The sequence below is a fragment of the Colius striatus genome, chromosome 6, assembly GCF_028858725.1.
Source record: "Colius striatus isolate bColStr4 chromosome 6, bColStr4.1.hap1, whole genome shotgun sequence".
Taxonomy (NCBI): domain Eukaryota; kingdom Metazoa; phylum Chordata; class Aves; order Coliiformes; family Coliidae; genus Colius; species Colius striatus.
In genome coordinates, this window is record NC_084764.1 from 35,946,079 (window position 1) to 35,959,278 (window position 13,200).

General features: G+C 46.2%; 1 protein-coding gene across 1 annotated transcript; it reads left to right on the forward strand.

The window, feature by feature from the left end:
- Nucleotides 1-523: 523 nt before the first annotated feature.
- Nucleotides 524-12,970, forward strand: MAPK1IP1L (mitogen-activated protein kinase 1 interacting protein 1 like). The gene is made up of 4 exons (XM_061997959.1): nucleotides 524-608; nucleotides 8,024-8,051; nucleotides 9,086-9,787; nucleotides 10,268-12,970. Exons 2-4 carry the CDS (start codon nucleotides 8,028-8,030, stop codon nucleotides 10,277-10,279), a joined length of 738 nt encoding a protein of 245 aa, XP_061853943.1. The 5' UTR covers nucleotides 524-608; nucleotides 8,024-8,027; the 3' UTR covers nucleotides 10,280-12,970.
- Nucleotides 12,971-13,200: the final 230 nt, after the last annotated feature.

Consider the following 13,200-nt stretch of genomic DNA (forward strand, 5'->3'; position numbering starts at 1 on the left):
ACGCGTACGGATCACTTTCCCGCTGCTGAAAACGCCCTGGGGAAGGGGCTAGAGCACAAGTGTGAGGGGGAAGGGCTGAGGGAGCTGGGGGTGTTCAGCCTGGAGTAGGCTGAGGGGAGACGTTCTGATTCTCGGCAGCTCGCTGACAGGAGGCTGCGGCCGGGGCGTGGCCGGTCACTACTCCCAAGCCACAAGCGACAGGACCAAAGCAAACGAAGTCTTCAGGTTGTACCAAGGGAGGTTTCAATTGGAGACAGGGAACCACTTCTTCTCCGAGAGGGTTGTCAGGCAGCGGCAGAGGCTGCCGGGGCAGCGCCCGTGTCCCCTCAGCGCCTCAGGCGGCGCGCGGCGCCCGCGCCCATCAGAACACGGGGGGACGCCGCCGCCGCCCCGCGGGGGCCGTCACGTGACCCGCGCCGCTGCGCGCGCCTCCGCGGGGCGGGGCCGAGGGGGGGCGGTGTGCGGCCCAGCGCGTGCCCTTCCGCTGGGAGGGAAAGGCGGGGCGAGTGACGCAGTTCCGGTTCCGCCTGGGCGTCGGGGTGGCGGTGGTGCTGCGGGCCGCCGCCTGCTGCCTCGCTCCGGCCTGCGCCGCGTCGCTTCCCGCACAGGTACCCGCGGCCGCCGCCCCCGCGCACGGCCCGCTCGCCTCCGGGAGAGAGGGCCCGACCCGCGCGGGGCGCTGGGGAAACGGCAAGGGAAAGGAGGAGGAGGGAGTTCCATCCCGCAGCGCATCCCCGGGGGCCACCGGGCCGCAGCTGCCTCTTCCCGCTTCACACCCCCGGGAGGGGAGGGGGGTTAATATCAGGGGTCATTGGCCTCGAGTGTGCGGCACCAGCCAGCCCCCCCTCCCACACGCGGAGACCCGCCGTCTGGGGAGGGCGTATCGCTCCGAGGTGCCGGTGGCGGCCTAATGGCGCTGTCGGTTACGTGGGGTCTGCACAGCACCGAACGGGAGGATCCGTGTAGCGGATCCCGCTTCGCACTGTGGAACGACAGTACCTGCTGTGTCTTGACACGGGAAAATATTTTGTTGGCTTGTATTTAACGGGCTGCCCAGGGAGGTGGAGGAGTCCCCATCTCTGGAGCTATTGCAAAGCTGAGGTGCTGAGGGCCATGGGTTAGTGGTCGGCTGGGCAGAGTGAGGGGAGGGCTTGGATTTTATTATCTTAAAGGGCTTTTCCAACCTAAATTATTTTATGATTCTATGTTTTGTCCCATATTATCATAATCTATAAATACAGACTATAGAAGTGAACATGGATCTCATGTAAGTGGCTGTGAACTCTAAGGCTCTTCACTAAAGAAAGCCTTAGGCAAGGCATTTTTTCATAGTTTGATAAATTGATTCCTTACCAGCCTTTAAAATGCATAAGGTAGCTGATGTACCAGAAAAGCTAGCCCTGTGTGGCATCAAAGAGCCCAGTGTTTGGAGAGAGACCTACTTACCTGACAGATTTCATCTCGGAGAGAACTTGTTTCTTGGTGAATTCCGTGGAAAACAGTGTTGAGCTGATGCTGTTCAATGTTAATGTCAGTGGATGCAAGAAGGAACATAGCGCTATATATATATATCTATATTATATACATACACACACACACACACACACTGAAGCTACACTCCCCAAGACCTGGAGAGACCAATGTCTGATGCAGAAACTTGTGGTATGTATTTCAAGTCAGTCTTAGAGAGCTTTCTTGATATTTTTAAAGCATGAATTCATTCAAGTACATTTTAACAGTGCCAGAGAAAGAGGAAAGCTGACTCCATGCCATGAAAGGTGCCAGTTGTGTCCTGAAAAGCAGCTACCCTGGAAAAGAGCCTCTGATAAGGAGCAGGAAGGTCTGTGGTTTAGTTTGTGGCTGTGGAGGCTAGAACAGGTATATGACACACAGTTTTGATGGTTTTGTTGAGAAGGGGGACAACATGCAGTTGCAGTGAAGACATTTGACAGTCACTTGTACTCAGGGTCATTGTGTTTACTTCATCCAAAACTGATAAATATATTTAACTATAATTCCTCAATATATGACTTGGGTAGGAGGAGAACACAGGAGTCCTTTAACTTTTGCAGCCAGTTCAGCAAGACTTCTGAAGAATTGCTGATTGGAAGCTAAAGCTGTAAATGAGAAATAAAGCACACTTGTAAAAATGAGGATGACATGAATGGGCTCCATAGCTCTTCAGAAAGTTGAGGGGCCACTGTGGAAGATCATAAGAGGTTCCAAAGAAACACAAGGGAAAATTTCCTCACTGAGAGGGTGAGAGAGCACTGGAACAGGCTGCCCAGATGAACTGTGAAGTCTCCTTCTCTGGAGACATTGAAAACCCACCTGGACAAGTTCCTAGGTGGTCCTGCCCTGACAGGGGAGTTGGACTGGATGGTCTCTAAAGGTCCTTTCCAACCCTTAAGATTTTGTGATCTGTTTTAATTATTCTGAGCTGCCAGATCAATACATCTTCTGTAAGTGTTGTATCACAGCTGGCAGCCAAAAAAAAAACGCCTGGGAAGCCCCAGATGCCTGCTGGGTTTGGAACCACCCATTTGTGATGCGGTGACCATCCCAAGTGATAAGATCTGGTCGTGGTGGGGAGGCAGCTGGGAAACTGGATGGCCTGTCACAGGTGGGAAACTGGAACAGATTACAGTTCCTTATGGCTGTATATTTTACAGATCTTGGAAACATCTGATAAGACCTGTGTTTTGAAGAATCCCTTTTTTTTGTCTCCTAGTTGATAACTGACAGCAAACACAATGTTTTTATTGTCCATCTTAACTAAATCTGTCCTGAAAATCTGAACAGTAAGAATCTAACTTCTGTCCTTGTTCTCAGCCAAAACAGACATGGGAAGGGGTAGAAAGATCACTACATCTCAGCCACTAGTGGTGTTATTGTTGGAGTGGGGTTTCTTTTCCCTTCAGTCTATTTCCCAGTTGTCTTTATTCTCCCCGTGACTAAAGGTGCGGGTCGGGGTAAATGATTGCGTGGTGCGTAAGCGCCTTGGTGGGGCTGCCGAGAAGGCAGCAAAGTCAGGGGAAGGCTGGCTCTAAAATGTTGATGCTTAAATGCCTGAAAGTAGAAGCTGCAGAAATTTGCATATTTTTGAAAACATTTAGAAGCTGTCAAAAGATTTGGTCTCCCTTCCATTTTCTCTGTGCAGCTATGCTGGGTAGTTACACTTAATGTGGGCAGAAATCTTGTTGTAGATGAGGTTATGCTGGAAGGTATTAGTCATGTTACAGTGACAAAAGAACCTCTTTGCTGATAGAGCCATGCCACCCAGTGGAAAAGCAGCAAAGCCCGTTGCATCTAGAATGCATTTTTTTTTTCCCTGTGTTTGAGAGATGATCTTGGAGACGGGAACTAAATCTGGCACATCAAGTGTTGGAAAAATGTCATGCAACTCAAAAATAAAACATCAGAGAGCGGTTGGTGCTCCGTTTTGGATGGCTTCAGTAAGAGAAACAAAAAGTGGTTTGGACAGCTCTTTCTAATGAGGATCTCTAAGGACTGGTGATGGGTAAAAGCCAGGAAAGGCAAGAGCACAGGAAAAAATGTTATGGCATCCATCAGTTCTGGCTGGGCTGGGTGTGATCAGAGGGGCTGTAGTGCTTGAAGTGCCACGGAGCTGTTGTGTTGTGGAAGCTGTTTAGTGGGATGGATTTAGCACACGCAGCACCACGCACACAGAAATGGGGTTTTCACAGGCCTCTCTGAAACACACCAGTTGGTCTTGATCACTGTTGGTGGAAGCAGCTTGCCAGTGCCATCTCCGAATACAGCTTCTCAACCTTTCTTGTCTTTGCTGCCTGCTGTTGATATTCAGGAGCAGCTCATGGGTATCCAGGAGGACTTGGACTGTGGTTTGAATATGTTGCTGTGTGTAGTTTCTGGATGGGCACAGTGGGAGTCCTTCATGCCCTCTCATCACTCTCCAGGATATAGGATGAGAGAGATTCTGCTCCTAGATGCCTTTTTAAATTTTTTTACAGAGATGTGTTGTCTCTCTCTTTCCCTGGCTTTAGTATCACACTTCTGGCCATATTTGTTCTCAGAGGTGGCTGAGCAGCAGTGCCCTGAGCAGCCACTCCAGAGCTGGCAGGTTCTGCACTGCTGAAAAGCAGGGGGTATTTCCAGGGACAGCAGCCTTCACAAAACAAAGGAAATCTTATCTTGCAGCCCAGTTGATGTGAACAGGACTTCAGGTTGAATGCTGCCCATTCTGTGGTCTCCCTGCCAAATTAGTGCAACTCCTGAATGCACCTTCTTCCACTCACTTTCCTTCCCCCCAACTCTAGGAAAAAATAACTTGAAGTAGAGTTTAAATGTGCTAGAAGGGATGTCAGTTAACAAATCTTTTCTCTGCTTCTGTCCATGCAAGTGCAGTGCTCTTCTAGGAGAGCTTGAAGAGAAAATGAAAGTTCATTTGGCCATTCTGTTGACCCTCAAAAATCTGGTCAACGCACAGTTTGGTGCATTCTTCTAAAATCTTGAGCCCACATGTTACCAGTGGGGATGTGAAAATGGAGTTACTTGGAGGTCTTCTGTCTGGCAGTGTCTCTGAGTCTGATTTGTGAGCGTATGAATGCCTTTGGCGGTACTCTTACAAATATAATTGGTATTTCTGTAAGGTTTTGGTTGAAATTATTTTTATTAGCATCAAACAACTTGAATAGAGATTCTAGATTTAAGTACAAATTAGCCTTTCTGTTATCTGAATGTGTCTAAGGGCAATTTCACCTTCTTTTGGCTTGCATGAAGGTGGCAAGGCCCAGATTGAATGTGTGTTTTCAAAACCACCCCTGAAGTAGGCCATCCTGTCTGCAAGAGGATCTTTGACATGCTTGGCATTGGCTCGATTATGTTACATATTGCCAACAAATGTTGCTCTTGTCTGCTTGCCAAAGTAAAAAAGCCACTAAATCTCATTATAAGCTATGCCTAACAACACTTTTTTTCCCCCCCATAAGTTGGGCAGCAGAATTGTTTCCTTGATTTTCATGGCACAGAAATATTTGGAAGTTGCCTGCTGACAAATAATTAGGGATATTTGTTGATATTTTATGAGCAGGCCTGTTTCCACTGTATCCATCCACTACTTTGCCTTCAATTTACCACTCTCCATCACTTTTATGGCAGATAATGGGATTTTCTTCTGAGTTCTCCTTTAGATCTACTTCTTCTCTTCCTCTCTCCCTTGCAGCATGTGTTCTGACTTCTTCTGAGGTCTTTTCCCAGTCCCTTGTTTATCTATTTCTCAGTTGGTCTTATCCCATCTCTCCATCTGCCTGAAGAAAGGATGAGTCTCTTGACCTGTTTTGGTGTTGGTTTTTCCTGTCTTGTCTCTTTCCCTTGTTTTTGTGCTTATGGATACATTTACATGCCCACTTATGTAAAAAGTTATTTTTGTACTTGTGTCTATATTAGTGGTTGATTTCCTGTATTTTGTGGGTTATATTGAATAGCTGTTGTGTCCATGTAGGTAAACTGAGCTTCAGTGCCACTAAAATGCCCATATCAACTTCTGATCGTTATTGAGCGTGGTTCGTGGCAAAAACTAATGAACTCTTTCAACATGAGGCATCTGTTGAAGGGAAATTGAACTTTTTTCTGGTAGAAACAGCTGAGCTGTTAATAATAGGACCAGAAACCACTTTTGCTGATGCAGTTCAGTACTTTTCTCAACTTTCAACAGGCAGTCATTGTTGTGAACTGTGGACCTCACCTGATAAAAAGATTTGGGCACCTGAACTCGCTTAAACAAACTACTGCTGGTTTAGGCTAACATTGGAGTTTTAATAAACCTTTGAATCCAAGCAGTCAGGGACTGATTTCCACCACGGTGAGAATTGTCTAGATATAAATTTCTTGAAAGGTTTATTTCAATTGTTAAGGATTTAACAAAAGGCTGATTTAAATTATCAGGTGTAACTTAAGTTCACCGTGTTTCCACAGGGCTCTGGGTTGCTCGGTGTGGACATAAATAACTTGGGAAATGAGATGAGCAGTGTCTTATTGATATGAAGCCATTCAGGAAAGTAAGGATTAGGTAGTAAAATGGCTCATATAATTCAATATCAATAAATCTCATGTAACTCAGAGTAGATAAATGTAGAATGGTGCATATAATTTCATACATTAAATGATGAGCTGGCCCTTAATGCTGAGGAATGAAATATTGCCACCAAAATGTCAGTCCCATAGTGATCAAAAAGCAAATGAAACATTTAAAAGTGTCAGGAAGGAAATAGAAGACAAACCAGAACACGATGACGAAGCTGTGTAACTCAGTGGTTTTCCCATGTCTTGAATTCTGTGTCGCTTTGTTGTAATTCATCTCAAAAGATATGAAAGAATTGGAAAAGACTCAAAGAGAGGCAGTGAGAATAATCAAAGATATGGAATAGTTGCTACACAAGGGTCAATGAAATAGGCTACAGCTCAGCCTAGGGAAGGAACAGCTAAAGGAAAAGGGTAAAATTCTGTAGGATAATGAGCAGCACGAGCAGGGTGGATCAGAATAGACTTCCTGGTTTCCTCAGCTGCAAGAATAAAGGAGCAGCAGCTGAAACTAGTAGGATCCAGGTTTAGAACAAAAAAAGAAGGTGCTGTTTTGTATAGCAAACAGCAACCCTGTGGAATTTCTTGCCTGTGGATGTTGTATATGCAAGCAGGGAAGCTAGACCTATTGGTGAAAACTAAATGATTGGAGGGTCACTATTCTGTGGAAACTGCCTACGACTTGGGAAGTCTTTGAGCTTGCAGTCACCAGAGTACTTGGCCAAAGAAAAAAAGGGATGCTGAGCTAAAATGGCCCCCTGTTCTGATGCAATACTGCCCTAAGGTTAGGAAGTTGTGTAGACAGCAATAAACTTAAAATACCATTTCAGAGAAGACTCTAGTTTATATGTATACACATATTATTTGCGTTATGTAATTTATCACCTAATGGAGCTTATAAACCTATTTGTCATAGACTAACTGTACAAACCTCTGTCCCTGAGAGCAATTTCCGTGCTCAAAGTCAGGTCTTCAACATCAACAAGGGAAAACAAGGATTGTTTTTAGTGGGAGTCAACTTGCTAGCAGTATTTGTACTTGTGTTTTGCATTTTTCCTCCTCTTAACATTCCTCTTTATCTCCTACAGTCTCCCCTAAAACCTTCTGGCTGCACTGGGCCACATCCACCTATTTTGTCAACTCTTGGTCACCTTTTGAACAGTTCTTCCCCTCTAGCCAGTTTTTGCAAGCAGTCAAACTGAATATAGCTGAACATATGGATGGCTGATAAAGGATCGACAAAGCCAGTCAGCCTTCACTGTGCTGAAGGTCTGCAAAGCTCCAAGTGTAGTAGTTGCCTTCATGAGAAGACAGCATGTGTCTCATTCCCTGATGTTCAGTGCTGCTTGCAGGCATGGAGAGGTCAGGAGTTAGGAACATGTTGATGCCACCTTTGCAACATCTGACTTCAGTTCAGTATAGCTACTGGAGTCAGTGAACATAACAGGGACATCCACCACCTTTGGTGTGTCCTGGAGTTACTGGAAGCTAAAGCATCAGCAAACCACAGCTCTTTTATCTCTGACAATAAGCTCCGCGTGGGGATTAAATCACGTTTTGGTTTAGGTATGATAACTTCACCTGTGAGCAGGCTGCCTTACCTCTTCCAAGTCCCGGTGGGGAATATGACCCTGAACACTTTCCAGGCACCCTGTTTGGGTCAGCTGCCTCCTCCCTAGTAGAACTTGAAATACTTTTTCCTTAGTGTAATGTGACCCAGTTACATTGTGTTGTCCCTGTCTGGGATGAGACAAGTAGAGACCTTTTCATGAGGGCCTTAACAAGAGGAGAGTGTTTGGGTAGCATATATCTCTGTGGGCCAGAGTTGCTAAAACAGAGGTGCTGGCAGTTCAACACTTAACTGTGGTTTGAATGAGACAAATACAGAGTTTGTCTCGTGAACTCTTACTTGAAATACTTATTATTTTCAACAAATTTCACTTTATCTTACCTTACTTTTCAGCAAAATGTCTGGAACTGATGATTTTTCGGTAAGTAACAGTTTTTCTTTCCTGAAGATCAGCCAGTTGTGTTACTTCATTCTAAAAGTTGATGTACTTTTTGAGAAGAAAGGGAGATTGCAACTGAGAGGGGATTTCCTCTGTATTGCAGTTGTAGTGGTTTCCTTTTGGATAGATGTATCAGTCTGTGGACCAAAATAAGAAGCTGATAGGTGCCTTGTGGGTTCTTTTCTGCTGCAGTCTTGACAGAGGAGTTGTGCTTTAATAGTATCAGAACAGTTACAATGGAAATCTGTGAAAATCTTTTTGGATTGTGCTGGTGAGACTGCACCTCAGGGGCTGTGTTCAATTTTGGGTCCTCACTACAAAAAAAGACATTGAGGGGATGGAGCGTGTCCAGACCTGGGGAAGGGGCTGGAGCACAGGGCCGATGGAGAGCATCTGAGGGAGCTGGGAGTGTTCAGCCTGGAGAAGAGGAGGCTGAAGGGAGACATGAGCAGTATTTGCAACTCCCTGACAGGAGGTTACAGTGAGGTGGGGGTTGGTCTCTTCTCCTAAGTAATGGGTGACAGTAAACAGCGTCCCGTTGTTGACAGGGGAGGTTTAGATTGGAGTTGAGGAAGGGTTGTCAGCCCCTGTGCCAGGCTGCCCAGGGAGGGGATGGGAGTCCCCATCCCTGGAGCTATTTCAAAGCCGTGGAGCTGAGGGCTGTGGGTTAGTGGTGGGCTGGGCAGTGTGGGGGGAGGGCTTGGACTCCATGAGCTTAAAGGGCTTTTCCAACCAAAATGATTCTGTGATTCTCTTCTGTGAAATTGCTTATTGCTGTGTGTGGTAGGTTGCATTTTCTCTTTGGTTTCCTAAGTGCAGCATGTCAGAATGCCTCTTCTACCTTAATGATAGCAGCCACAAGATAACGAATGTCATCGTCTCTGTGCAGCTACAGAGACTCTGCTCTTCTCCTCCCATTTTGGCAACCGAAGCCCTCACACGTAGCGGGTGACTGTCTGCGAGCAGCGACCCCGGTGGTAGGCGCTTTACCTTCTCACCGCTGCTTTGTCTTTTAGTTGGCAGATGCTTTACCAGATCAGTCACCTGCTAAAACCTCCAAAGTGAGCAGCAGCAAGCCCGGCCCGCAGCCCGGCCAGGCGCCACAGGCCTGGCCCACCTCCAGCCCCTGGAACAGCGCCGGCGCTCCCCCCGCCGGGCCGCCCAGCACCTCGGCCTCCAGCGTGCCCTTTGGGCCTCCTCCCGCCGCCATGTATCCTTCAATGCCCCCCGGACCGCCTGCTCCATTTCCTCCTCCTCCTACCGGACCCTCTTGCCCTCCTCCCGGTGGCCCGTATCCACCCCCAGCTGTGCCGGGTCCCGTCCCGCCAGGCCAGTATCCTCCACCAAATATGCCCTTTCCAGAGCTTCCAAGACCTTACGGTGGTCCGACAGAGCCGGCTGCGCCTCCTGCTCCCGTTGGGCCGTGGGGATCCATGCCCTCTGGAGCATGGGGACCGACAATAGGAGGGCAGTATCCTGCACCTAGCATGCCATATCCACCCCCGGGGCCATATTCTGCTCCTACCCAGACTCCAGGGGCTGCGCCGACAGTACCATGGGGTACGGTCCCGCCTGGAACGTGGGGACCTTCACCGCCCGGCCCGTTTCCTCCACCCACAGGATCCTATCCAGCTCCGGGACTATATCCTACGCCCCCTAATCCTTTTCAAGTGCCATCTGGTCCTGCTGGTGCTCCGTCAATGCCTGGTGGTCCCCATGTGAGTATTTGATGTTGGTCTTGAGTTCCTCGAACACGTTAGACGTTTTTAAGCATGGAAATTTCAGTAGGGTAAGACCTGTTAGTGTGGGTAAAGGATTCCTGTAGCCAGAGTAACAGCCAACTTCTGCTGAAATGCTTCATTAAATATGCTAGGACAGGGAAATTCTGTCCAGTTGGTATTTGGGAGTTGGGCTGGATGACCTCTAGATGTCCCTTCCAACCTCTACCATTCTGTGTTTAAGCACCTACCGCTGCTTGGAAAGCCTCCCAAAGGCCAGGAAGAGGGGAAAGGCCTGGTAATGATTTCTGAAAGAACAAATATTCTCATCTCTAATCCCCAGAGATTGCTTCCAGGGCACGTAGGGAGGGAATAAAGAATTCTAAGGATGAACTTGGTTTTAATTAAGGATTGTTGTGACTGTGAATGAAACCGCTTTGTGAGAAGCCTGTATTGACCGTGACTTATTGTCTCTTGCAGCCTTACCGTTGAATACATTCTGGGCAACAAAATACTGTAGCTTTCCACCTTCATCCACTACTTACAGAGATTTTTACAGTTTTTGTTTCAGTAATGGTCAGGGCTATGAAGAATACTTGCCTCTTGTATGCACAGTCGAGGTATGAAGGAGCAGTTTGCATAAACCGACCTTGCTCGTCTACTGGTGTGAATTGTTTGGTTTTAACAAAGTGAATGACAAGGAGCAGAAATAAAACTTAACATCTGTGGTTCTCATGCTGGGAAGCGTTCCTTGGGAAAAAAATGCAAGTTGCCAAGTACAGATCATAAATAATCCTGAAGTTTCCATGAGTTTGAAGTCTCGTTGCCAGCCCTATGCTGGTCACCGAAGGGATGGAGAGTCACCTTTCCTCTTTTTTTCGGGTTATTCTAAAATGTCAATAAAAAGTGTTTCAAGATAAATTTTCTTTTTGATCAAGAAATGAGATTTCTGAACATGCTACAGTAATATTCAAACTAAAGAGACAAGAGTGGGTGAACTTGAAGGTTTTCTCAGCATTTTGTACATACTCAAAACCCAATTGCTCGATCTGGGACTACGGAAGAGGAGAGAGAGAGAGAGGTGTTTGAAACGCTCGGGCTGACCTGTCGGCACACTGCTGGTGTTCACAAACAGGCATTTGTGTGCAAGTGAAATAACCTGGATGTGCAGTTAACTTTGAATCAAACCAATGTGAGTTTTTAATGCATGCAAATGAGGACATCGTTTTGCCAGTTCTCATTCTGTGGTGGTTGGAAGTTTGGCTTGGTCTGTGTAAAGAGAAACTGATTCCCACTTAGGTAAGGTACTTCCCTATTTCTAACCTGGTTTCTAGTCGTTTAAAATTTGACTTTGCTGCTGCTTTGTGTAAACTCAGCAGACTTTTTTTTCCAGAGTCCCTGAAAACTGAACTTGAGCTTAAAAGATCAAACAAAAAAACCAACCCCAACTTGATGATTTCCTTCCTGGCAGTTTTTGACATGGCCTTTAGTTCTGTCAGCTACAAAGCTCCTTCGTGCCACGGCTGAGAATGAGGAGGTGTCGTCAGGGCTCTGCTGAATGTTGTACCAGGGAGAAGTCCTCTGTCCTCAGCTGGGTGTCTGCTTACCTCACTGAGCAAGTGTCCCTTGAGAGTCACTGAATGTCTAGAGGCCTGTGTGCTGCTGTGTAGCTGTCCCCCCTCTGAAGAGGCACTCACTGCCTTTCAGATTCTTGTCGTGTGTGTGCAGAGAGCGTGCCAGGGGGTTGTGGCAATGCTAGTTTAGCACCACCAAGACACACAGCCACGTGTTGGTGAGGAGTTCTGGCACTCTTTGTGGTACTTCATAGCCCAGGCTTGGATTTGGACAGTTGTTTTCATCCCCAGCTGGGATATCCTAACTTAGCCTCTGTAGGTAGAACTAGGAACAAATTTTGCTTAACATGGTAGCTCATTAGGGAGTCTTTTTTATTGTATCCTGGAACTGTGAAAGCGAGTTCATTCCCTTTCAGTACCTTCTTGTGGCTTCCTGCATGCATGTGATGGACTTCTTAAAAACAAAGGGGGTGACCTGGTGGTGATGCTTGTTAGTAGTCTTAGTCTTTGTGGCAAAGCCCTGCAGTGTTCTTGCAGAAGCAAGCAGTCAGTTTAAGCTGTGGCTGTTTAATGTCACGAGAGCTAATAGCGAGGTTATGTGTATGTTTCTGTTTCTTTTAGGAAGACAATACTGGAGCTGAACAAAAGTACTTTAACATTTCGGCTTAACCTAACCTCTCTAACCCTAGAAATAAGATCCCAACGTGCAAGTCTTCACTAACCTTAACCAAGCCCTGGTTGCCTCCTTCCCCTAAACAGAGTTGGCTTAGGGCTTGGCAAGACTAACTAAAAGTTAACCTAAGAGAACACTGACGGCGTTTGCTCAAGTGCTTTTTTGATACCCGCAGCCTTAGACTATGAATCAATGTAACAAACCCCCACTTATTCCAAATGAATGGCTCACGCAGCAGCTGGACATGGCCCTGGCCAGATGTCTGTAGGGAATGGGAAGAGGCAGGACAGGAGAAAGCAGAAGTAGCAACTAATGATTTCTCTGGGCTTTTTTTTCTGTTTGGAAAGGGGATTTGTAAAAGCAACTAGACTTCTAGGATCTTCCTGACATAGGCAGGATTTGTTACTGGAACATTTAGGCTAAAATTCAGTATCTATGGGATGTTTTTCAATGTATATTCGTATTTCTTGAGGTCATGAGAACTTGTTTCATAACCCCTTTGTTTTTGTGAGCAGAGTTCTTTGCATAGCAGTGAAAAGGATATATACCTGTTAATCTATTGTGTAAAGAAAAAGAATCAAGTTGTCACTATATACCGTGTAGTAACTTTATCACATGTTCTGTCAAGTGTGAGCAACTTCTGGCCTGAAGCTTTTGCAATGGAATTTGTACATTTCTATGCATCGTTTGAGTTCAATTGCTGAGAAGTTCGTTTTGACTTGTGCTTTTGAGATCGCCATAACCGCGTTTGTTTACAATATGAACTACAAGCAATCACGTCTTTAAAAGTATAGATGATCACCTGCTGCTGTATTTTCTTTAGATGAAACAAATATTGCTGTATGATAGTGAGAAGCTATAAATACAGGATTTGATATTTTTTTGAAGATGCTGTCACTTTTGTATAAGATTAGACATTAAACGTATTTTCAAGACCGTCGTGTTTACTGTTTCTCAATTCCTGCTTTGGACATGCTTCTGTAGACTTTTGCCTTGAATGAATCGTTTAAGAAACAAACGTAGGACCTCCTTGATTTGCAAAGACTGAATATAAAATCAGAATGACTTGTCTCCTGTGAGTGTTTTTCCTCTTCCTTTCCTGACCTTTCACAGCGTTCAGGCCCGTTGAGTGCGGGGAGGGGGGGAGCACGTCAGCCTCGGGTTCA

Excerpts from the sequence above, each read along its gene's own strand:
- MAPK1IP1L (XM_061997959.1), top strand. The coding sequence starts at position 8,028 with ATGTCTGGAACTGATGATTTTTCG. Across the intron at positions 8,052-9,085 it reads CTGGAACTGATGATTTTTCG|TTGGCAGATGCTTTACCAGA; the intron begins GTAAGTAACAGT and ends TTTGTCTTTTAG.